Here is a 23,606-nt window from a genome sequence, read left to right on the forward strand (position 1 = left end):
TAAACAATGTATAAACAGAGAAAAAGAAATGCATTGAGGAATAAGTCTATGCGTGTACAGTATTTGGGGACTGAGAGACAACCAGTTAGGCAACATTCCACCCTGGTTTCCTTGGAGGCTGCGGGCAATAAAAACAACACAAGGAAGAAAATAAACAGCAAAAAACAAGTAGAAACTCACAAGGAAATATGTCAGTTGACTTTACCAACACAGCGCCAGCCAAGAGAAACATCCTGGACTCACATTCCTATATCAGACTCAATATTAGGCCAGAATTGGGCGATAAAGTGACAATGAGAAAATAACACTGTGTGTGTCACTTCCTTTCTTTCTAAAACAGAAATGGGATCGTGTGAAACTGTCAGCGCAGGTGGATTTAAGAGCAGGAGTCAGGCAGGAATTGTGTAATCGCCAAATATCCCCTATTTTTAGTGAATGCCATATATTTTGACAATTGCAGTTCACAAAAACAACACTAGGGGGCAGTCAGTTGACACTGGGAAGGATGCAGTGTATGTGTAGATTAACACTCCGGAGAATGGAAGTGAGGAATAATAGAATCTAAAAAGCAGCTTCCAAAAAATGCCCAGTATAAAAGTATTTATGAGAGTATTCGCTCAATGATACTATGGAATGGTGCAATCAGATTGGTCAGATGGGCAGGCAAATGATTTTGGGTTTAATAGATAGCAGCCTGAAGCTCAGCAGCACCCTTGAAAAATTCTACAGACATCTGATCAGGGTCCAGGGCACTATCTGCAAGGAGTCTACATGCATACTTCCCAACTGTCCCTTTTTCGGAGGGACAGTCCCTCTTTTGACAGCTCAATCCGCAGTCCCTCATTTGTACTGGAAAGTCCCTCTTTTCTCTGCTCTGAACAGCCAGAAAAAGAAACAAAGTTTCTCACTTAATTGGCTTTTAGCAGAGAGCCCAGAACAGCTAACAGGTGCAAATAAGATACTTTGTAACAATTTTGAGACACAAAAACACAGTTTAGATAAGGAGAAATATTTTCAAACTTTCATAACCTGCCAAATTTTGTAAAACAAACATGGTAATTAGGGGGTGTGGCCACAGAAAGGGGTGTGATCAAAAAATTGCTGCGCTACATGCGGGGAAAAATTTTTTGTCCCTCTTTTTACTTCCAAAATGTTGGGAGGTATGTACAGTACATGTTCTCCCCAAGTTGAAGGGTTCCTGTTTATTCCCATATTCCAAACACATACAGGCAGATTAATCAGCTCCTCATAAGACTGACCCTAGTGTATGATAATGTGATAGATCGTAAGCTCCACTGGGACAGGGACTGATGTATAACCTCCATAAAGTGCTGTGAAATATGTCGGCTGTATATAAACAAAGGATAATCACAATATACACATTTAGGCACAACATTCCTTGTTTATAACACATAGTGGAAATGATAAGTAATAGAAACCGTGTGTGTTTCACACGGAGAAGCACGACCCCCCCCCCCAAGAAGATAATAAAGGGGAGATAAAGCCACAAGTCTTGGGAAAGCCATAGTAACAACATGCTACACGGAAGCCTCGACTAAAGGGAATATACCAAAAACAAGATTCCTGGCACCAAGGTCTAAAGGCAAAAGATTGAGTCAGACATTGTCCAATGGAGGGGGGGGGGTTAGAGTAATAAAATGTAAATGGGAATCCTCCTAACTGATCAGAGGCAGTAAATTGTGGTCGCTCAGCAACATCACAGCCCAGAGAAGAATGAAGGTTATTATTATAAATCATAATACTAATAATAATCTGGGCCGCAGGCATCCTGCCCCACCAATAAGCTGGACGACCAACACACTGCCCCCAAATTAGCTGTGCCACTGGCACCCTGACCCCTAATATGCCTGGCGATCAATCGCCTATTTTTCTGGGCGACAATCTCCCCAAACTGCCTTCCACCTGCTATCATGAGAAAACGCCAGCACAATGGCACTCGCGTTGCTTCGATTTCTGAAGTCGCTCGAAGTTTCCCTGGGAGGGCAGGGGCACACAGGCAGATTTGAGGAGATTTAGTTGTCTGGCGACTAATTGCCTATTTTCCAGGGCGACAATCTCCCCAAACTGCCTTCCCCCTGCTAAAATAAAAAATCGACTGTGGCAATGTACTCGCGGTGCTTCAATTTCTGAAGTCGACCGAAGTTTCCTCGTGAGGCAACTTTGGGCGACTTCAGAAATCGAATCGCTGTGAGTGCCATTGCGCTGGAGTTTTCTCATTATAGCAGGCGGAAGGCAGTTCAGGAAGATTGTCAACCCGAAGAAGAGGCGACTAAATCTCCCCAAATCTGCCCGTGTGCCCCTGCCCTTACCTGCAGATCACTCAAACACACACTGGACAGCCCAACTACACCAAATAGTTTCAGAACTTAAACATTTCAGAATAAAAACATTTAGGAAAATAAATAAAACTGATGGATGAGGGTAGGACTGGGGAGGCCCCGGAGCCCTTCTTTATAGCCTGTAATAATATCCTTATCTCCCCTGTAATAAGCAAATAGTAGACTCACAGGCTTCTCCCACCCAGTTACAGACAACCGCTCCCAATTGCTCCTTTCATCTCTCCATTTAGAGAATTCCATGAATATTTTATTACTCCCTGCTGCCCTGTATTTACACATTGTCCATGCCCCCCCTGAACAACTATCAATCTCCCAATATATATATATATTTGATTTCAGGTTGCCATTAAAGGGGTTGTTCACCTTCCAAACACTTTTTTCAATTCAGTTGTTTTTAGATTGTTCCCCAGAAATAAAGACTTTTTTCAATTACCATTATTTATTTTCCATTATTTATGCATCCCGATGAAGGCCCCAAAACGTTAAATGTTTGGTGGCTGAATAAAAGGGGACACTCCCCGACTGCATTAACCAGTGTGTGTGCGGATCCATTTTCTATACATATACGTTGCTAAGGGACCTGGCCGGGTCAACGGAAGATACGCACCACCAGTTGCAGGATTGGTGAACTACAGGTGTGCGGTAGGAGAAATGACATTGTAATTCCAGCTAGGGTTGCCATCTGGCAGGTATTTTACAGGCCTGGCCGGTTGATGGTTGATCCCAATATTATTAATAGGGAAAAAATAGAAATCTATAGGAAGGCCGGTGTTTTTTTTTCCAGGAAAGGTGGCAACCCTACTTCCAGCCAAGGTTCCCACAGTACCATAGGAAGAAAAATAAAGGCTATTTGCTAACGCTCTGCAGTTTTCACAAAAGTGGAGAATTTACTTTCTTTTTAAACATTTTCCTTGGATTATTTAGTATTTCCACTGTATCTGCACACCTTGGCCTTGGTAACGCCCTTTATTTACATTACTTGGTATATCACCGGCTTTGGGAAGGATTTCAGGGCCTGGCTAAAGCTGTCACTGGAAAGAGCTTTGGCTTAGTTTGGCCTTTTAAGTTCTTATCGAGTTCACAGGTGTTTATGTATTCTGTATAAATACTGTAACCTGACTCCATATCACCTGGCCGGCCCTTCCCAGTACAGCTCAGCAGTTCTGCAATCCAGACCTAAAGGTGCAATGACAGTGTGAGGTCACACTATGAGGCTCAATGCCTAGCGGGACTCTCCATTTGTGCGGAGGATTTAGGTGTCACTGATGTTAGAGCTGAATGGAGCTTTAGGGACTTTAACAGGTGGCATGTGATTGGCTGCTCCACTAAAGCCTATGGCACCTGGGGCTGGAATACAATAATAGAAAAGCACCCAAAGCCAGGACCTTATGCTTAGAGGCCCATTTATCAAAGGTCGAATTTCGAATTCATATGAATTTTTTTACTCTAATAAATTCTAATATACTCGCAACTTAAATGGGAACGTCTAAAACTCGAACAAATATTACTGACCCGAAAATTCAAATTGAATTTCAGTTTAATTAGACTAAACTCAAATTAAAGCACTGCGTATCTTGACAGCGTTATATAAATAAATGATGATGATGATGATGATGATGATGAAATAAAGTTTTTTTCTCCGAAAAAAACTCGAATGTCAGGAAGGCTATTAACATCTTCAAATGGGTCACTGGATCACTGCCATTGACTTCTACATGAATTCGGCAGGTTTTAGGCGGCGAATAGTCGAATTTGAATTGTTCCCAGGGTCCAGGAATGATAAATCTCGAATTTTAATTCAAGTTTTGATTATTCTCAATTCGAATTTGTGAGTTTTGACCAATAATCCAACTCGAACATTCGAATTTCCAATTCGTACCTTAATAAATCTGCCCCCTAGTGTCATCTGGCAAAACTCTAGCTAAGTGGTAACACTCAGGAGCAGATTTATCAAGGGTCGAATTTGAGTTCATGGGAGTTTGTAAAAACTCCCATAAACTCCAATGAACTTGAAATTCGAATAAAAAACTACCAATCAAAAAATTAGAATTTTTCAAAGTCGGGTGAATGGGATCAACCCGCAAACTCGAATCAAATTCAATTCGAGTTTTTTCTCCCATAAGCTAAAACAGCAATTCTACAAGTTTAAGGTGGCGAAAAGTCGAATTCGAATTCTTAAAGGGACAGTACATGGTAAATTTCAAAATCTGAATTTTCTTAAAAACTCAAATCGAATTTTAACTATTCCTTAGTTGAATTTCATTAAAATAAACTCCAAATATGTAATTTCGAAATTCGATTTTTCACTTCCACCCTTGATCAATCTGCCCCTAAGGGGCAAAAACAAAACTCTGACTCGAATTTAAACTGGAATGTGAGATTTATCATACCTCGACCATGGAAAAAGATCTAATTATACTATTCGCCGCCTAAAACCTGCTGAATTAATTTACAAGTCAATGGCCGAGGTCCATTGTCCCATGTTAACAGCCTTCCTGACATTCGAGTTTTTTTGGAGTTTCATTCGAATTCGATTCGAGTTTTCAGGTCAGTAACATTAGTTTTGAATTTTAGATATTTTGAGTTTTTCTTAAATACGATAACATTCGAATTTATTACAGTAAAAAAAAATTCACATAAATTCAACCTTTGATAAATCCGTCCCTTAGACAATGGGTCTCCCAACTCCCCACCACTTCTCCAAGAAAAGACACCACGAATACAGATCAATACTCACAACTTTGAGTCGAAGAAAGTATTAACATCCGGATTTGGGGATCCAGCGACAGCAAAGTTACTGCTTCCCGTGTCCACCAAGATGTTCACCTAGAAGAAGAATATCCAACAAATTAAACACAAGTTTCAAACATAAATACACACGAACAGATACTGAACAGACCCAATATTTCTTTCCACAAGTTTCATGATGGGACAATTCCACCAAGTGCGGAGGTCATGTGATCAGCCTCTATAATATGAATAAAGAGTTGGAGTAAGAGATCCCTCCTAATAAGTCTCTTTTGTCAGTGTGTTTAGGTAGAACTTGCCAATATTATCAGGATACATCTCCAAAAGTTCTTTTTAGCCTCACTGTCCAATTCCAGCGTTCCAGTTCCGGTGCTGTTTTATGTGAACCCATAAAAAAACATCCAAACACAAAGAAATGTAGCTACAAATGTAGCTAAATAAATGTACTTGTGTGTGTATAAAGAAAAGAAGAACTGTAAGTTTCTGAAACCCTCAAGCAATACATATTTTTCTAGAATGTCAGAATAGAGGTCAGCAAAGCTAATACAGAACATATGCACGGCCTGTCTATTGTAACAAGGTCCAATCTTGCTCCATTCACACCACTGCCTACTGCTTCCAAATATGTAGGGAATAAACTACTGACTACTATTCCAGGGGCACAAATAAGCACTCACCCCAAATCTCCCCCTAACTGGCTTTCAGGCTGGGCCCCTTAGCTTATAACAAGGTTACAGATATATAGAAACATTGGGGTAACAGTCACCCTGCTATAGTTCCAGGGGTACCCAGGGTACAAATAAACACTTACCCCCAATCTCCCCAAAACTGACCTTCAGACTGGGCCCCCTTAGCTCATAACAAGGTTACAGATATATAGAAACATTGGGAAAACAGTCACCCTGCTATAGTTCCAGGGGTACCCAGGGTACAAATAAGCACTCACCCCAAATCTCCCCCTAAGTGGCCTTCAGGCTGGGCCCCCTTAACTCATAACAAGATTACAGATATATAGAAAGATTGGGGTAATAGTCACCCTGCTATAGTTCCAGGGGTACCCAGGTCACAAATAAACACTCACCCCAAATCTCCCCCTAACTGACCTTCAGACTGGGCCCCCTTAGCTCATAACAAGGTTACAGATATATAGAAACATTGGGGTGTCACCCTGCTATAGTTCCAGGGGTACCCAGGGTACAAATAAACACTCACCCCAAATCTCCCCTAACTGGCCTTCAGACTGGGCCCCCTTAGCTCATAACAAGGTTACAGATATATAGAAACATTGGGGTAACAGTCACCCTGCTATAGTTCCAGGGGTACCCAGGGCACAAATAAACACTCACCCCAAATCTCCCCCTAACTGACCTTCAGACTGGGCCCCCTTAGCTCATAACAAGGTTACAGATATATAGAAACATTGGGGTGTCACCCTGCTATAGTTCCAGGGGTACCCAGGGTACAAATAAACACTCACCCCAAATCTCCCCCTAACTGGCCTTCAGACTGGGCCCCCTTAGCTCATAAGAAGGTTACAGATATATAGAAACATTGGGGTAACAGTCACCCTGCTATAGTTCCAGGGGTACCCAGGGCACAAATAAACACTCACCCCAAATCTCCCCCTAACTGGCTTTCAGGCTGGGCCCCTTAGCTTATAACAAGGTTACAGATATATAGAAACATTGGGGTAACAGTCACCCTGCTATAGTTCCAGGGGTACCCAGGGTACAAATAAACACTTACCCCCAATCTCCCCAAAACTGACCTTCAGACTGGGCCCCCTTAGCTCATAACAAGATTACAGATATATAGAAACATTGGGAAAACAGTCACCCTGCTATAGTTCCAGGGGTACCCAGGGTACAAATAAGCACTCACCCCAAATCTCCCCCTAAGTGGCCTTCAGGCTGGGCCCCCTTAACTCATAACAAGATTACAGATATATAGAAAGATTGGGGTAATAGTCACCCTGCTATAGTTCCAGGGGTACCCAGGTCACAAATAAACACTCACCCCAAATCTCCCCCTAACTGACCTTCAGACTGGGCCCCTTAGCTCATAACAAGGTTACGGATATATAGAAACATTGGGGTGTCACCCTGCTATAGTTCCAGGGGTACCCAGGGTACAAATAAACACTCACCCCAAATCTCCCCCTAACTGGCCTTCAGACTGGGCCCCCTTAGCTCATAACAAGGTTACAGATATATAGAAACATTGGGGTAACAGTCACCCTGCTATAGTTCCAGGGGTACCCAGGGCACAAATAAACACTCACCCCAAATCTCCCCCTAACTGACTTTCATGGTGGGTCTCTACAGCCCCTGCTTTGGGCCCCTTGAAGGGAACAGCACTAGAGTTTGGAACAGGTCCCTCTTCAGTAACATATTTTACAAGGAAAACAATGGAATATAAATTGAATGTAAATAGAAGACGACACAGCTGTATGTTACATGGTGTGAGAAGAACACATTGTTAAAAACCAAGAGAGATTATATAAATACAATTGACTTGTTTTCCCAGTGTTTCCTATAAATATCCTAAAAACCTGAATAAAAAGTGTCAGTTCCAGCTGTTTGGGATCTGTTTTATTTCTCAGCCACTGCTTGTACGACTTTTATGTGCTTTCCACGTAACGTCACGCAAACAGTACGAGGGAGTCGATGAGCCGTGTCCTTATCATGTGATCAGTTATATAAATGCCAAAATAAACCTGTGTCATGGCCGCCTCCAATATACTCCCTTTTCAGCAAATAATTCTATTTTTTATTAATGATTTCCCTTTTCTCTGTAATAATAAAACAGTACCTTTTACTTGATCCCAACTGAGATATAATTAATCCTTATTAGAAGAAAAAAAACAGCTTATTGGGTTTATTTAATGTTTAAATAGTTTTTTAGTAGTAAAGGGGTTGTTCACCTTTAAATTAACGGTTAGTATGATGTAGAGAGTGATATTCTGAGACAATTTATAATTTATTTTAATTTTATATTATTTGTGGCTTTTGAGTTTTTTAGCTTTTTATTCAGCAGCTCTCCAGTTTGCAATTTCAGCATTCTGGTTGCTAGGGTCTATATTATCCTAGTAACTATGCATTGATTTAAATAAGAGACTGAACTATCAATAGGAGAGGCCTGAATAGAAAGACCAATAATAAAAAGTAACAATAACAATACATTTGAAGCCTTACAGAGCGTTTGTTTTTTTAGATGGGGTCAGTGACCCCCATTTGAAAGGTGGAAAGAAGAAAAATGCAAATAATTAATTATTTAATTAGAATTAGCCATTCTATAACATACTAAAAGTTAACTTTTGGGGGCAGATGTATTAAGAGTCGAATATCGAGGGTTAATTAACCCTCGATATTCGACTTGCGAATTATAATCCTTTGATTTCGAAGGATTTTAATCCATCGATCAAAGGATTATCCTTCGATCAGAAAAAACTTGGAAAGCCTATGGGGACCTTCCCCATAGGCTAAGATTGACTTCGGTAGCTTTTAGGTGGTGAACTAGGTGGTCGTATTTTTTTCTTAAAGAGACAGTACTTCGACTATCGAATGGTCGAATAGTCGAGCGATTTTTAGTTCGAATCGTTCGATTCGAAGTCGAAGATCGAAGTAGCCAATTCGATGATCGAAGTAGCCAAAAAAAACATTCGAAAATTTAACTATTTTTCCTCTATTCCTTCACTCGAACTTAGTGAATGGGCCCCTTAGTATGTCAACATAGAGCTCCAAATAATGGAAAGATCCATTATCCAAAAAACCTCAGGTCCTGTGCATTCTGGATAACAGGTCCCACACCTGTAATACTGGCGACTTTTCGATAGCGTTACTTCAGCTGTGCGAGCATTTCATAGCCATGATGCGCTTTCGTTCGTTTGTGCCTAGCGAAAATTCGCTAGTGATCTTGCTCTTAGGTTAATTTACATAGGATGGGAAATTTAAAGTTGTATGTACGTATTTATTAGAAATGTTGGTTTAAGTTACTGGTTTATATTACAAATGTCCAGGGAACCTTAATAAAGACAAGAGAGTTAATATATAAATTGCTGAAAAAAATTTACCCATGAATTTTTGCCGGCGTCAAAATATATTTGACGCCGGCGACAATTCCGGCGCAAAATTTCTACGCCGGCGGCAATTCTAGGCTCCCATTGTCGCTGGCGTCAAAAATATTTCGACATCAAAATTCGCCTTTCACAAATTTGCCGCTGTTTTGCATTTTGAATTTCGCGGGAAAATATCGAATTTTTTTGCAAAATGAAACAAGAGAAATTCGCCCATCACTATCCATATGTAATATAATTCCTGGAGAAAACCGCTTACCCAAAAAATTAAGTTCGGACTATTGCAGCCAATCCCGCTTAAAAAAATGTAAAGTCGCCAGCGTTTTTTGAACTTTAATGAGTTTTCAGCTCAGAGGATATGATGTAAATGACATAAGATTGAATTTGCCCGTGCGCATGTTAGTGAATTGGCGAAGTCCCTGTGGGGGGCAATACTGGCGAAAAGTCACTAGCGTTAACCACTTCGTCCTTTATGGAGTTCGCACGAGGAGATTTTGTCGTCTGGCGACTAATTGCCTCGTCTTCTGAGTGACTACCTTCCCGAACCGCCTCAGCGTTTTTTCCCATACGCTACAATGAAAAGTCGCCTGCGCTAATGCACATGCGGTGATGCGTTTTCTATAGTCGCCCGAATCAGCCCCGATGTCCCAATCACAGTCACACACACACTGGGGTCGCTGAATGTGGGACTCACAACAAGCTGTTGTACAGCACACAATGTACAGCACTTTATACCAGTCACACCAGCAGGAAAGTAGAAGAAAAGAAAAATATCTCCCCAAACATAAATCAGATAAGTACAGACACATTGTTATCAGTGCAGGGGGATCTAGGAACCGGCTACAGCCTGAATCTCAGAGACATTCACGAACAAGTTGTAATTATTCTCGTCTCGGCACGCAACTCCCCCCCCCAATATTCCCTATGGGGCAGGAAAGAGAAGAAATCAATGAGATCCATTATCCAGAAACCAGTTATCCAGAAAGCTCTGAATTACGGCAAGGCCATCTCCCATAGACTCAATTATATCAAAATAATCCAGATTTTTTTTAAAAATTATTTCCTTTTTCTCTGTAATAATAAATAAAATAGCTTGTACTTGATCCCAACTAAGATATAATTAATCCTTATTGGAAGCAAAACCAGCCTATTGGGTTTATTTAATGTTTAATTGATTTTCTAGTAGACTTAAGATATGCAGATCCAAATTACGGAAACATCGCTATCTGGAAAACCCCAGGTCCCGAGCATTGTGGATAACAGGTCCCATACATGTCCCTCTAACACAAAGAGTAAATGCGATACAGGTATGAGATTCATTATCCAGAAACCATCCAGAAAGCTCTGAATTAGGAAAAGGCTGTCTCCCATAGACTCCATTTTATCCAAATAATCCAGATTTTTAAAAATAATTTCCTTTTACTCTGTAATAAAACAGTTCCTTGTACTTGATCCCAACAAAGATATAATTAATCCTTATTGGAGGCAAAACCAGCCTTTTGGGTTTATTTAATGTTTAATTGATTTTGTAGTAGACTTAAGGTATGAAGATCCAAATTACAGAAAGATCCAATTTCCAGAACACTCCAGGTCCCGAGCATTTTGGATAACAGGTCCCATACCTGTATTAGATATCCAAACCCTTCCTTACAGCTTAAGCGGTGAACTGGCTCTTGCATAGCGATAGGGGTCACCGACTTCTGCTATATATTGTTGCAGGAGTAAGAACCAGAAAACAGAAACATTGGCACATATTAAAGGGGTTATTCAACTTTTATTATGATGTAGAGAGTGATATTCTGAGACAATTTGCAATTGGTTTTCATTTTATATTTTTTGTAGTTTTTGAGTTATTTAGCTTTTTATTCAGCAGCTCTCCAGTTTAACAATATCAGCAGCCTGGTTGCTAGGGTCCAAATTACCCTAGCAACCATGCATTAATTTGAATAAGAGACTGGAATATGAATAGGAGAGGCCTGAATAGAAACAGAAGTAATACAAATGAGCAATAAAAATAAATGTGTAGCCTTACAGAGCATTTGTTTTTAGATGGGGTCAGTGACCCCCATTTGACAGCTGGAAAGAGTCAGAAGAAGGCAAATAATTCTAAAACTATAAGAAATAAACAATGAAGACCATTTTAAAAATTGCTTAGAATTGGCCATTCTATAATGTATTAAAAGTTAACTTGAAGTTGAACAACCCTTTTAAAACCAGTGAGAATGTCTTATGAATTTATATTGTAAAATGGCTTAGAATTACATTTTCTTGTCTTTAATGCAGCATCGGCCCATTCCTAAAGGGCAAGTAAGTGTCCAATAAAGATTGCTCTTGAAGGGCACTCGCGGGCACCCTAACAACAGAACAATGGGAAGGTAACCAGATAGCAGCTCCCTAACACAAGATAACAGCTGCCTGCTAGATCTAAGAACAACACTCAATAGTAAAATCCAGGTCCCACTGAGACACATTCAGTTACATTGAGTAGGAGAAACAACGGCCTGCCAGAAAGCAGTTCCATCCTAAAGTGCTGGCTCTTTCTGAAATCACATGACCAGGCAAAATGACCTGAGATGCACCTACACACCAATATTACAACTAAAAAAAATACATTTGTTGGATTAGGAATGACATTTTATATTATAGAGTGAATTATTTGCAGTGTAAACAGTGTCATTCAGAAATAAAAACCATGACAGAATCCCTTTAAGGATCTGCCTGTTCCTTTTTTGCTCTCTGCACTGCTGGTTCTGTCTCGTAAAACAATGTAGCAGAAGCCAATTAACAGAACAGTATAGAGGCATACAGGGACTACTGGGAGGCATGGAATTGGCACTGTATTTATCTGGTCATGTGTTCCGGGGTAACAAGTTGGCAGCCCCTGTATGTGATTAAAACTAGTGATGGGTGAATTTATTCCACAGGCGCAAATTCGAGACGAATTACTGCCTTCCGCCGCCAGAAAAATTTGTGATATTGCACTGTTAATTCACTGGCGATTTTTCGCTGCTCTCAAAGTTTTTTGACGCCGATGACAATTCCGATGCTGGTGACAATTTCAACACCGCAGACAATTTAGCGTACGCCCATGGACTAATGAAATTGGACAAAATAGGCGAATGTTATATGTCGCCGATTTTGATGCCCACAAATTGTCGCCGGCCTCAAAATCCATGATACACACATTTTTCGCCGTTTCGTGATTTTTACAAGACAAATTCGCCCATCACTAATTAAAATAAATTGTTAGGGCTGCAGGAAAGGAGAGGTTTATGGAGCGTGTTGTGGTGGTTTATGAGGCCGTCTCACAGAAGCAGCAGAAATCAATGAGCTTCTAGGCAGAACCAATAGGGAACAGCTGGAATCCTTATCGGCCTGATGTCTATTTACTAAAACCACTCCGACTAAATACGGCTGCAGTCTGCCCGCACTGCTCTTTGGCATCGGAGACTGGGAGGGATTTAGACGTTTGTTTGTTTTTGGGTTGAGTCATTTGAGCACTGAGTTCTGACTACATACAGACAAACAGAATATCAGGAATGACGGGACGATTGAGAGGACGGCATGCGGAGAAAGGGGATACGCTACAATTCCATTAATGTCTAAATAACAATTGATCTCATTATATGATGTAAAAAAAAAACATTCCTTAACTTAATCCTTCCGCCCCTCCGTCCATTCAATTCACACACACACACACACACACACACACATACACTGTATATATATATATATATATATATATATATATATATATATATATATATATATATACACATACAACCCTACACCCTCCCAAACACACATTTCAAATGAAATGGCTAGGGATGCACCGAATCCACAATTTTGTATTGGGCCGAACCCCCGAATCCTTCGTGAAAGATTGGCCGAATACCGAACCGAATCCTAATTTGCATATGCAAATTAGGGGTTGGAAGGGGAAAACATTTTTTACTTCCTTGCTTTGTGACAAAAAGTCATGCGCTTTTCCTCCCTGCCCCTAATTTGCATATGCAAATTAGAATTCGGATTCGGTTCGGCCGGGCGGATGGATTCGGCCGAATCCTCCTGAAAAAGGCAGAATCCTGGCCGAACCCCAAACCGAATCCTGGATTTGGTGCATCCCTAGAAATGGCACATCCCTAGAAATGGCACTATACTGAGTGACTGAGAGCTTCATTGGGGTGCCATACAGTAACCCCAAGTCTGGGGCTTTGATTTAAAGTGAAAGTTTGCTGAAGGCAAACAGGAGCTTTACCACCTTCTTAGGACACTAAGGGGCAGATTTATCAAGGGTTGAATTTCGAGTTCATGGGAGTTATTTAAAACTAGAGATGCTCCGAATCCAGGATTTGCTTTTTTCAGCAGGATTCGGGCGAATCCTTCTGCCCGGCCGAACCAAATCTGAATCTGAATTTGCGTATGCAAATTAGGGGAGGGAAATTGCAGGACTTTTTCTCACAAAACAAGGAATTAAAAAATGTTTGCGTATGCAAATGAGGATTCGGATTCGATTTGGTATTCGGCCGAATATTTCACGAAGGAGTTTTTGAGTTTTTCAAGCTCGATTCGAGTTTTTTTCTGCGCAAAAAACTCGAATTTCAGGAAGGCTGCAAACAACTCCAAATTGACCCCAGGACGTCTTCCATAGGCTAAAACAGCAATTCGGCAGGTTTAAGGTGGCAAATATTCGACTTTGATTTCTTAAAGGTGTGTATGATAAATCTTGAAACTTGAATTTTTTAAAAAAACTTGAATCAAATTTTAACATTTCCCTAGTCGAATTTCACAGTTTTGACCATAAAAAAAACCTAGAAAATTTGAATTCGAAATTCAAATTAGAAATTCGAATTTTCACTTCGACCCTTGATTAATATGCCCATAAGTGGGTTATTTACTAAAGTCCGATTTTTTCTGGTCAGACTTTTAAAGGGGAAAACACAGTTTTTTTTGTAGAAAAAAAACTCACATTTTTGTGATTTATTAAACCCCGAAATCCAAATAAAAAAGTACTCCATCCCAGACCTGCCGAGTTCACGTACAAGTCAATGGCAGATATCCCGTTAACAATTGGAAGCTATTCTAATCTGCGCTGGGTTTCCAACAAGATTTTGTTGGTTTTCAGACGTCAATCCGAAAAAGTCACAGGTTTCGGGCGTCAAATCCGACAAAGTCGCAGTTTTCTGCAACAAAATGAATTTGGATTTGATCGAGTCGTTTCCTGCACAAGAAGTTTTCATGAAAATGTATTGATAAATAGGAGGACAGTCAGTGCGGATTTGGTTTCAGAAAATAGTGAGAACATTTCGGAGTTTGATATTTAACCCCCTTAGTGCAATGCTCTAGTAAATCATATATTTTATCTACAATTGGGTCAAGCACAGGGCTATCATCAGTAATCATGGAACTCCATACTAATACATTATTACCCCTCTGATCACCTGGGCCGACCCTGGTTGGTGGGTCCTGGCAGAAAGAGGCTCCAATGATGCCCCTTTGTGAGCCATGAACAGCATTTCTTGGGGTTCCCTCTGCCATAAGGTTATTGACTGAAGGTCCCCTGGACTCCATCCCCCTCTGGCAGTCTTTGCAGCTCTAGGGTTCTGAGTACGATTCCAGCCAGGGCACATTTATATGTTCTCCTCGTGTCTTCAACGGGTTCCCTCCAGTTACCTCCCAGAGGACCCCATGTGAAGTCACATGTAACATGCTGGTGCTGTATAAATAAAGGATAATAATAATAATCATCAGCCTGGGGGTCTGGGATCCTTTCCTGAGAAAAGGGGAGCCAGTCCAGCTGGAGGAACAAGAAATATGGCGCTGGCAAAGATTATTTTCCTGGCGATCTATCATGTGCTGATTGTGTGTATAGATATTATTATTAGCACGTCCGTGTTTATATCTAATTAAATGCATTTTAATAAATCCCCAGCTCAGCATCTGTGTATATCTATATGTTCACGGCACATGGTCCCCTATATGACATGGCATTTAACATTAACCCGGAGGCACCTAAAGAGTTGGGAAGGCGGCTCAGAAACACTGCGGTTTTCAATAAATTAACCCTCTAAGCACCAGCTACTGTACAATTAGACAAATAAGGGGCTTATTTTTGGCATGCGGCGCATCTAGGGTTAAGTCACTTATGTTGCTGAAGGAAAGTCGCCATCAATCAATACTGACTGCCCGGCCTTGCAATTGTTCCCATGCCCCAAGCTACAGTCACACGTCTGTAATAAACATAAGCACAGAATAAATCCTACATGGAAAAACGTCATTTTATTTACATACAGTTAATTTAGAAAAATTGAGGTGGTTAAACTCACGTAACCAATAATATAATGGACCCCAACTAGATAAAGTCACAATAAAGCAGGTATCGCCAAATCTGTAGTTGTTAGGGCTGCCATCTTTTTAGAACTCAATTACAAAGGGGGCAGTCTTTGATATCAAAGGGGGCGGGTGATGGGGAAAAGGGCGGAGCTACGGCGTTGGGCTGGCTGGGGAAGAGAAAACAAGAAGAGAAAGTTCCTTCTAGATCCTGGGCTAGGGTTGTCACCTGGCCGGTAAGGGTCGCCTGCACGAGCAGATTTGGGGAGATAAGTTGCCCCAGCGACAAATCGCCTCTTCTTCGGGAAGACAATCTCCCGCGAACTGCCATCCCCCTGCCGGCTAAAATGAAAATCGCCTGCGACAATGCACACACGGCGCTTCATTTCCGAAGTCGGCTGAAGTTTCCTCTTGAGGCAAATTCGGAAAACGGAGTGCCGTGCGTGAATTTCCGCAGGTGATTTTCATTTTAGCCGGTGGAGGGCAGGCAAAAATCAGGAAGAATATAGGAAAGCCGGTAATTTTTTCCAGAAAAGGTGGCAACCCTCTTCTGGGCAGATCCAGGGCCCACCCCTACGGACCCTGCAGTGCCGGCGTGTGTGGAGCGCGGCGTCGTGGTTGTGCACGGAATTTTTTCCCACTACATCCGACAAAGGGGGCATTAAGAGCCACATGTGGGTGCGGACCTGGGCCTGGCAGAGCCCACAAGAGCCGGGGGTCCACTGGGTTTTTTCCCGGTGCCCTGCCAGCCCTGGCTGCCATTAAAGCATTCCTGTTCAGCCCGCTGCTTGAGATACAGATTCCCTGTCCCTCACCTATATGCTGCCATTAATGTGGTAGATCTAAGAACAACACTCAATAGTAAAAACCCATGTCCCACTGAGACACATTCAGTTACATTGAGAAGGAAAAACAGCAGCCTGCCAGAAAGCATTTCTCTCCTAAAGTGCAGGCACAAGTCACATGACCAGGGGCAGCTGGGAAATTGACAATATGTCTAGCCCCATGTCAGATTTCAAAATTGAATATAAAAAAATCTGTTTGTTTTTTTGAGAAATGGATTTCAGTGCAGAATTCTGCTGGAGCAGCACTATTAACTGGTGTGTTTTGAAAAAACATGTTTTCCGATGACAGGATCCCTTTAAGTTCAACCCCTCCAGTCATGAGAGATGCAAGTGTAGGAGGGACCAACCTTATCAGGGACCGGAAATCCAATATTTTACCCTGGTCAGCAGGGCTGTAACTAGTTGTAGGCAAAAGAGGCAAGTTCCTAGGGTGCAATGACGTGGGGACGCCAAGCACGTCAGCCACCCCTGGGCCCCCCCACGCATCATCACATGACGCAGGCCCGGGGAGGGGCTGAAGTTGCCGGTTGGCTTGGCCCAGACCTGCTGGTCGGTATAGCAAAAGGCACCATGAATGTCAGGGAAAGTAAAATAAGAAGATTTGTTGCCAGGAATCCCATGCTGACACCCCATCCTGAGTCGCCCGAGTTTCGGGGATCCCCTCCTCCTCAGTCGCCTCCACAGACAGAAGCAAAGGGAAATCAAAGGCGTTGCTGGGTTCCCCGACAATCAAGAATCACTTAGGGAACTTTCTCTCTGTCTCGGATCAGATTTTTCAGCAGGTTAATAGATGGGAAAATTAGCAGCCAATTTAAATAATGCCTCATTTAACACAAAGATTCCTAATTACATTACAAAGCCATCTGGTGCGGGCGGCCTGCGAGCTCCGCATACTAAGTCCCTTCCAGGCTCGCCAATTATTACATGTTATTATTGGAGCTCGTTTTGCTAATCACGTCCTCTTTGCGCTGCGTTTGCTGGAAAGGATCTCGTCTGTTTCAACATATGTTTCTAGTAATTCTCTGGCAGGGAAGCCCGGGCATCCACCGCTCCTCTTCCACAGACCCCTCCGTCTGTACGGATCCACGTCTGATACCTGATACTGACTTGCAGGACCTTCAACTTCCCCTCCATATATATATATGGCTTCTGCTACATGGTTTCAAGAGTCAGAACCAGCAGTGCAGATAATATAAGCAACCAAACAAGACACGACTTTCAATAGCAATTTCCTTTCCACATAAAACCATTCAACACGGAAAGTTGCTTTCATTATGTAAAACACTGGGAAGAGATTTTACCTATATCAATTTTAAAGGAGAAGTAAAACTTAAAATTGTAAAAAAAAAAATTCTAAATTTCTAAATGACACTGTTTACGCTGCAAATAATTCACTCTACAATATAAAATGTCATTCCTGAACCAACAAGTATATTTTTTTAGTTGTAATATTGGTGTGTAGGTGCATCTCAGGATATTTTGCCTGGTCATGTGATTTCAGAAAGAGCCATCACTTTAGGATGGAACTGCTTTCTGGCAGGCTGTTGTTTCTCCTACTCAATGTAACTGAATGTGTCTCAGTGGGACCTGGATTTTACTATTATTATTACAGAGGAAAAGGAAATCATTTATGGGTTTCCGGATAACAGATCCCGTACCTGTATTTAGATGCAGCAGGCCTGCTGTTGTGTTGCATGGTATTAGTAATTAGGGATGCACTGAATCCAGGATTCGGTTTGGGATTCTGCCTTTTTCAGCAGGATTCGGATTCGGCCGAATCCTTCTGCCCAGACAAACCCGAATTCTAATTTGCATATGCAAATTAGGGGCGGGAAGGGAAATGGTGTGACTTTTTGTCACAAAACAATGAAGTAAAAAATGTTTTCCCCTTCCAACCCCTAATTTGCATATGCAAATTAGGATTCGGAATTTGGTTCGGTATTCGGCCGCATCTTTCGCAAAGGATTCGGGGTTTAGGCCGAATCCGAAATTGTGGATTCGGTGCACCCCTATTAGTAATGCTACAAATTGCCCTGTAATAATAACACAGCACCTTGTACTTCATGGGAATCAAACCCACATGAATCAATATTGGTGGCAAAACAATCCTATTGGGTTTACCGTATATACTCGTCTATAAGCCGACCCGTGTATAAGCCGAGGTACCTAATTTACCTAAGAAAACTGGAAAAATGTATTGACTCGTGTATAAGCCTAGGGGCTGATTGAAAATCAATCTGTACCTGCACCCACTGAATAACAATGAAAGGTAGGCCTGCCCACAGTTTAAAAAAAAAAAATTGTAAGCACACCAGTCACAGTAAAATAACTTATAACTCAACCAGGGGCAGAGAGATGGAAAGATGCAGCAACTACATACGAGGCTCCTTCTGCGGCCCCAACAGTGTGCAGGACACATGTAAATGTTTACAGTCCGCAGCAAGAGCTTTGAAATTCCTCTGCTTATTTTGGTCACAAACTCTTCTAGGAGAATATGGCCTGGATGGGGGAAGGGGGTCCAATAATCCCATTATTATAAATAAGCCCCTGTTTAGCAGTTGGTGCTGCCATGCTGGTTCCTGTAGGAGAAGATAATCCATATAGAATACAGGGCTAGCAGTGGGTGCTGGGAAATAACACAACACTTTATACAAAAGGGCCCTGGTCCCCACACCCCATTTTGTGAGCCTATGAATATCAATGAAGTGAGGAGTTACTAATGACACACCCAGGTGCTGAAAGTAGGGGTTATTTTCTTTCAAATACCGTATATACTCCGTATATTCGCCAATCCCTCACCGGATCCCTCACCTCCTCTCCATAGCGCATCAGGACTCTGTGACTGACTGTCACGATCGCCGCCCGGAGCAGGTCCAGGAGCTCCGGGCGGCGCGTCCTTCCCTGCCGGCGTCGCTCCCAAAATGGCGGCGCCCATGGCCGCCACGTGGCCATGGGCGCCGCCATTTTGGAAGGACGCCGGCAGGAAGGACGCGCCGCCGGAGCTCCTGGACCTGCTCCGGGCGGCGATCGTGACAGTCAGTCACAGAGTCCTGATGCGCTATGGGAGAGGGAGGTGAGGGATCCGGTGAGGGATTGGCGAATATACGGAGTATATATGGGAGAGGGAGGTGAGGGATCCGGTGAGGGATTGGCGTATATACGGAGTATATATGGGAGAGGGAGGTGAGGGATTGGCGTATGACCCGCGTATAAGCCGAGGTCGAGTTTTTCAGCACATTTTGGGTGCTGAAAAACTCGGCTTATACGCGAGTATATACGGTATTTCAAGTTGAAAAGTTTTTCTTAGCAGACTTAAACTATGGGTATCCAAATAAAAATATACCTTATTTGGAATACTCTAGGTCCCGAGTATTTGCATAATAGATCCTATTTCTTTTATATATATATATATATATATATATATATATATATATATAGATATCTCTATCTATAGAAATAGAGAGAGAGAGAGAGAGAGAGAGAGAGAGAGAATCTGGCCTGACTCTCGCTGCTTCCTTAAAGGGCTTGTTCACCTTTAAATTAACGGTTAGTATGATATAGAGTATGATATTCTGAGAAAATTTGCAATTGGCTTTCATTTTTTCGCTTTTTATTCAGCATCTCTCCAGTTTGCAATTTCAGCAATCTGGTTGCTCGGGTCCAAATTCCCCTAGCAACCATGAATTCATTTGAATAAGGGACTGAAAAATTTATTGGAGAGGCCTGAATAGAAAGATGAATAATAAAAAGTAGCAATAATAATAAATTTGTAGCCTTACAGAGCATTTGTTTTTTTATTTTAGGTTTACGTACCTTTGGCTTATCTATCTATTCTACAACATACTAAAAGTTAACTTCAAGGTAAACCATCTCCATCAATAACAACAGAATCTTGAATGTAGGTGTTAAAGCTGAGAGCAGATGAGGAATGTGAAGTCTTATTCATTAAAGGATCGAGGGCCCATGTGATGAATTTCACACAATATACAATAACTGACATTGGGCTCTTACACCTGCCTGTGACTCTAATAACAGAAATTGTAGTTACTAATAATACCCACAGCTGCATTAGTTATACATCTATATTCTGACAAAGAGAAATTAAGTTTCTTTCCTTTTTTTTCTGTTTTTCAAATTTGTAAGGCATCTCCCGGTGAATAGCTAACCTGGAAGCCTCAGGGCAACACTACTCTTCTATTACAAAAAACTTTGGGGCCATTTTCATCACTCATGTATTATAAGAGATAATGTACCCCCTACTGTAAATGATAAGGATATTGAAGTCACTGAGGGGTTGTTCTGTGACCATATAAAGGCACAAGGCTGCAGGCTGAGTTATACAGGGAACTCTGAGTATCACTCATGTATTATAAGGGATAATGTACCCCCTACTGTAAATGATAAGGATATTAGAAGTCACTGAGGGGTTGTTCTGTGACCATATAAAGGCACAAGGCTGCAGGCTGAGTTATACAGGGAACTCTGAGTATCACTCATGTATTATAAGGGATAATGTACCCCCTACTGTAAATGATAAGGATATTAGAAGTCACTGTGACCATATAAACAATACAGAACTTTGAGGACCACTTCTCTAATCTAATAACAAATCTCACACAGACATTTTGTTCCCTGCAATTATTTTTCACCATGCGAAACTCCAAATAAACAGATGAGATTACAATCGACACGTCTGGCACTGTCAGAGCCTGTTCCTCCGCGCAAATTTCCGACCGTGTGTTATTCCTCTAAATGGGAAGGTACATGATTTTAAGGAAATTGCTCTTCATTGTATTTAACAGACTGACATCCAGCAAGGAGCAGTTCCCAGAGCAGGCTGTACTATTTTTAATTTCTGTCTTAATGGGGTAGTTTAGTATGCTATAGAATGGCTAATTCTGAGCAACTTTTCAATTGGTCTTCATTTTTTCTCTTATCGTTTTTTCAATTATTTCTTTACCCCCTGATCCTCCCTAATTCTTCCCTGCTGAGTGCCTGGGAGGGGGGAGGTAAAAGTCTGGTCAGCTGACCAACTCGTGAATTAGCCACATGGGATCCCATGACAGAGATAAGGAAGGAAAAACTTCTTCCCAACAAAGAAAATCATTGAGATAGAAAATCCTGATTGCCTCGAGTTTCCCCAGATCCATCGTTACTACAGAGGCGTGATGTTGCCCAGCGACGAGTGACGGCAGGAAAGTGCCTGAATATAACAAACTTACTATCCACAATCCGATAGCAGACGGGAAACTAGTAACACTTCTAAAAAAAATAAAAATAAAAAAAAAATATGTAATTTCACATTTCTAATAATAATTTAAAGGGGTGGTTCGCATCAGGTTAACTTTTAATATGTTGTACAATGGCCAATTCTAAATATCCTTTCAGTTGGTCTTCATTATTTATTTGTTAAAGTTTCTGAATTATTTGCCTTCTTCTTCTTCTGACCCTTTCCAGCTTTCAAATTGGAGGTCACTGACCCCCATTTAAAATACTAATGCTCTGTAAGGCTACACATTTATGGGCAGATTTATCAAGGGTTGAAGTGAAAATTCGAATTTCAAATTTTCGAGTTTTTTTTACGACCAAAACTTTCAAATTTGACTAGGGAATTGTTACAATTTTGATTTGGGTTTTTTTAAAAAATTCAAATGAGATTTTTGAGATCTATCATACTTTGGCCCTTTAAGAACTCAAATTTGACTATTCGCTGCCTAACACCTGCCGAATTGCTGTTTTAGTCAATGGGAGACGTCCTGGGATTAATTTGGAGTTGTTTGCAGCCTTCCTGACATTCGAGTCTTTTTTTTTCGGAGAAAAAACTCGATTCAATTTTTTTGGATCGATCCTATTCACCCGAGTTTAAAAATTTTTTTTTTTAATACATTTTGATTTACATTGTGTGACCTTTTTTTACAAAACAAGGAAGTAAAAAATGTTTTCCCCTTCCCACCCCTAATTAGCATATGCAAATTAGGATTCAGATTCGTTTTGGTATTCGGCCGCATCTTTAGCGAAGGATTCGGCCGAATCCAAAATAGTGGATTCGGTGCATCCCTATCTCCTTTTCCAGTCTCTTATTCAAATCAGTGCATGGTTGCTAGGGTAATTTGGACCCTAGCAACCAGATTACTGCAATTCCAAACTGAAGAGCTGCTGAATAAAAAGCTAAATAACTCAAAAACCACAAATAATAAAAATTGAAAACCAATTGCAAATTGTCTCAGAATATCCCTCTCTACATCATACTCCTGTGCCCTGTATATAGAACTGGCCCTGTGTATAAGACAGAGTAGATAATGAGGTCCTGCACAATGTTTATTATGGCCGAGGCCCTGACTTAGCTTTGTATTTATTTGTACATTAGGAGCACAATGTTACACCTATAGCTGCCCATTAGCAGGATATGACTGGGGTGTGAGCGCTGATTCTAATTGTCAGTTTATCTGTCTGGCTTAACTTGGACTCACAGCCGGATCACATGCCAGAGCCGACTCAGCAAACCACTCAGTTCAGACTTGTCCTCACAGTATATTTTTAACCTGCTTTTACTACATTTAACCCTTTTTATTTCCCATTCACAGAAACATTCCATCAGCAACGGAGGAGACTGCACTTCCCAGAGTAGAGAAGAGCTGAATCTAATCTGCTGGTCCCTTTGCTTCTATGCGGGTGCTGCTGACTCCGCTTGAGGTTACCTTAATATAATCTGATCACTGCCTCTCCCATAATCCTCCTGCTGGGAATATAGAGACAGGTATGGGATCCTTTGTCCGGAAACCCGTTATCCAGAAAGATTCGAATTATGGAAAGGCCATCTCCCATCAACTCCATTTTATCCAAATTTTTAAAAAATTATTTCCTTTTTCTGTGTAATAATAAAATAGTAGCTTGTACTTGATCCCAACTAAAATATAATTAATCCTAATTGGGTTTATTTAATATTAGGGATGTACCAAATCCAGGATTCGTCCTTTTTCAGCAGGATTCGGATTCGGAGAAATCCTTCTGCCCAGCCGAACCGAATCCTAATTTGCATATGCAAATCACGTGACTTTTTGTTACAAAACAAGGAAGTAAAACATTTTTTTTCCCTTCCCACCCCTAATTTGCATGCAAATTAGTATTCTGATTCAGTTCAGTATTCGGCCGAATCTTTCACGAAGGATTCGGGGGTTCGGCTGAATCCAAAATAGTGGATTCAATGCATCCCTAATTAATATTTACATGATTTTCTAGTAGATTTAA

At 41.2% G+C, this 23,606-nt stretch overlaps 1 protein-coding gene across 1 annotated transcript in view; it reads right to left on the reverse strand.

Annotated features, from left to right (window-relative positions):
- bace2.L (beta-secretase 2 L homeolog) overlaps positions 1–23,606 on the reverse strand; it is a 42,837-nt gene that overhangs the window by 12,205 nt on the left and 7,026 nt on the right. Inside the window, 1 exon segment of the mRNA NM_001087146.1 lies at positions 5,098–5,186. Coding sequence (NP_001080615.1) covers positions 5,098–5,186 — 89 coding nt within the window.

Source organism: Xenopus laevis, chromosome 2L, assembly GCF_017654675.1.
Source record: "Xenopus laevis strain J_2021 chromosome 2L, Xenopus_laevis_v10.1, whole genome shotgun sequence".
Taxonomy (NCBI): domain Eukaryota; kingdom Metazoa; phylum Chordata; class Amphibia; order Anura; family Pipidae; genus Xenopus; species Xenopus laevis.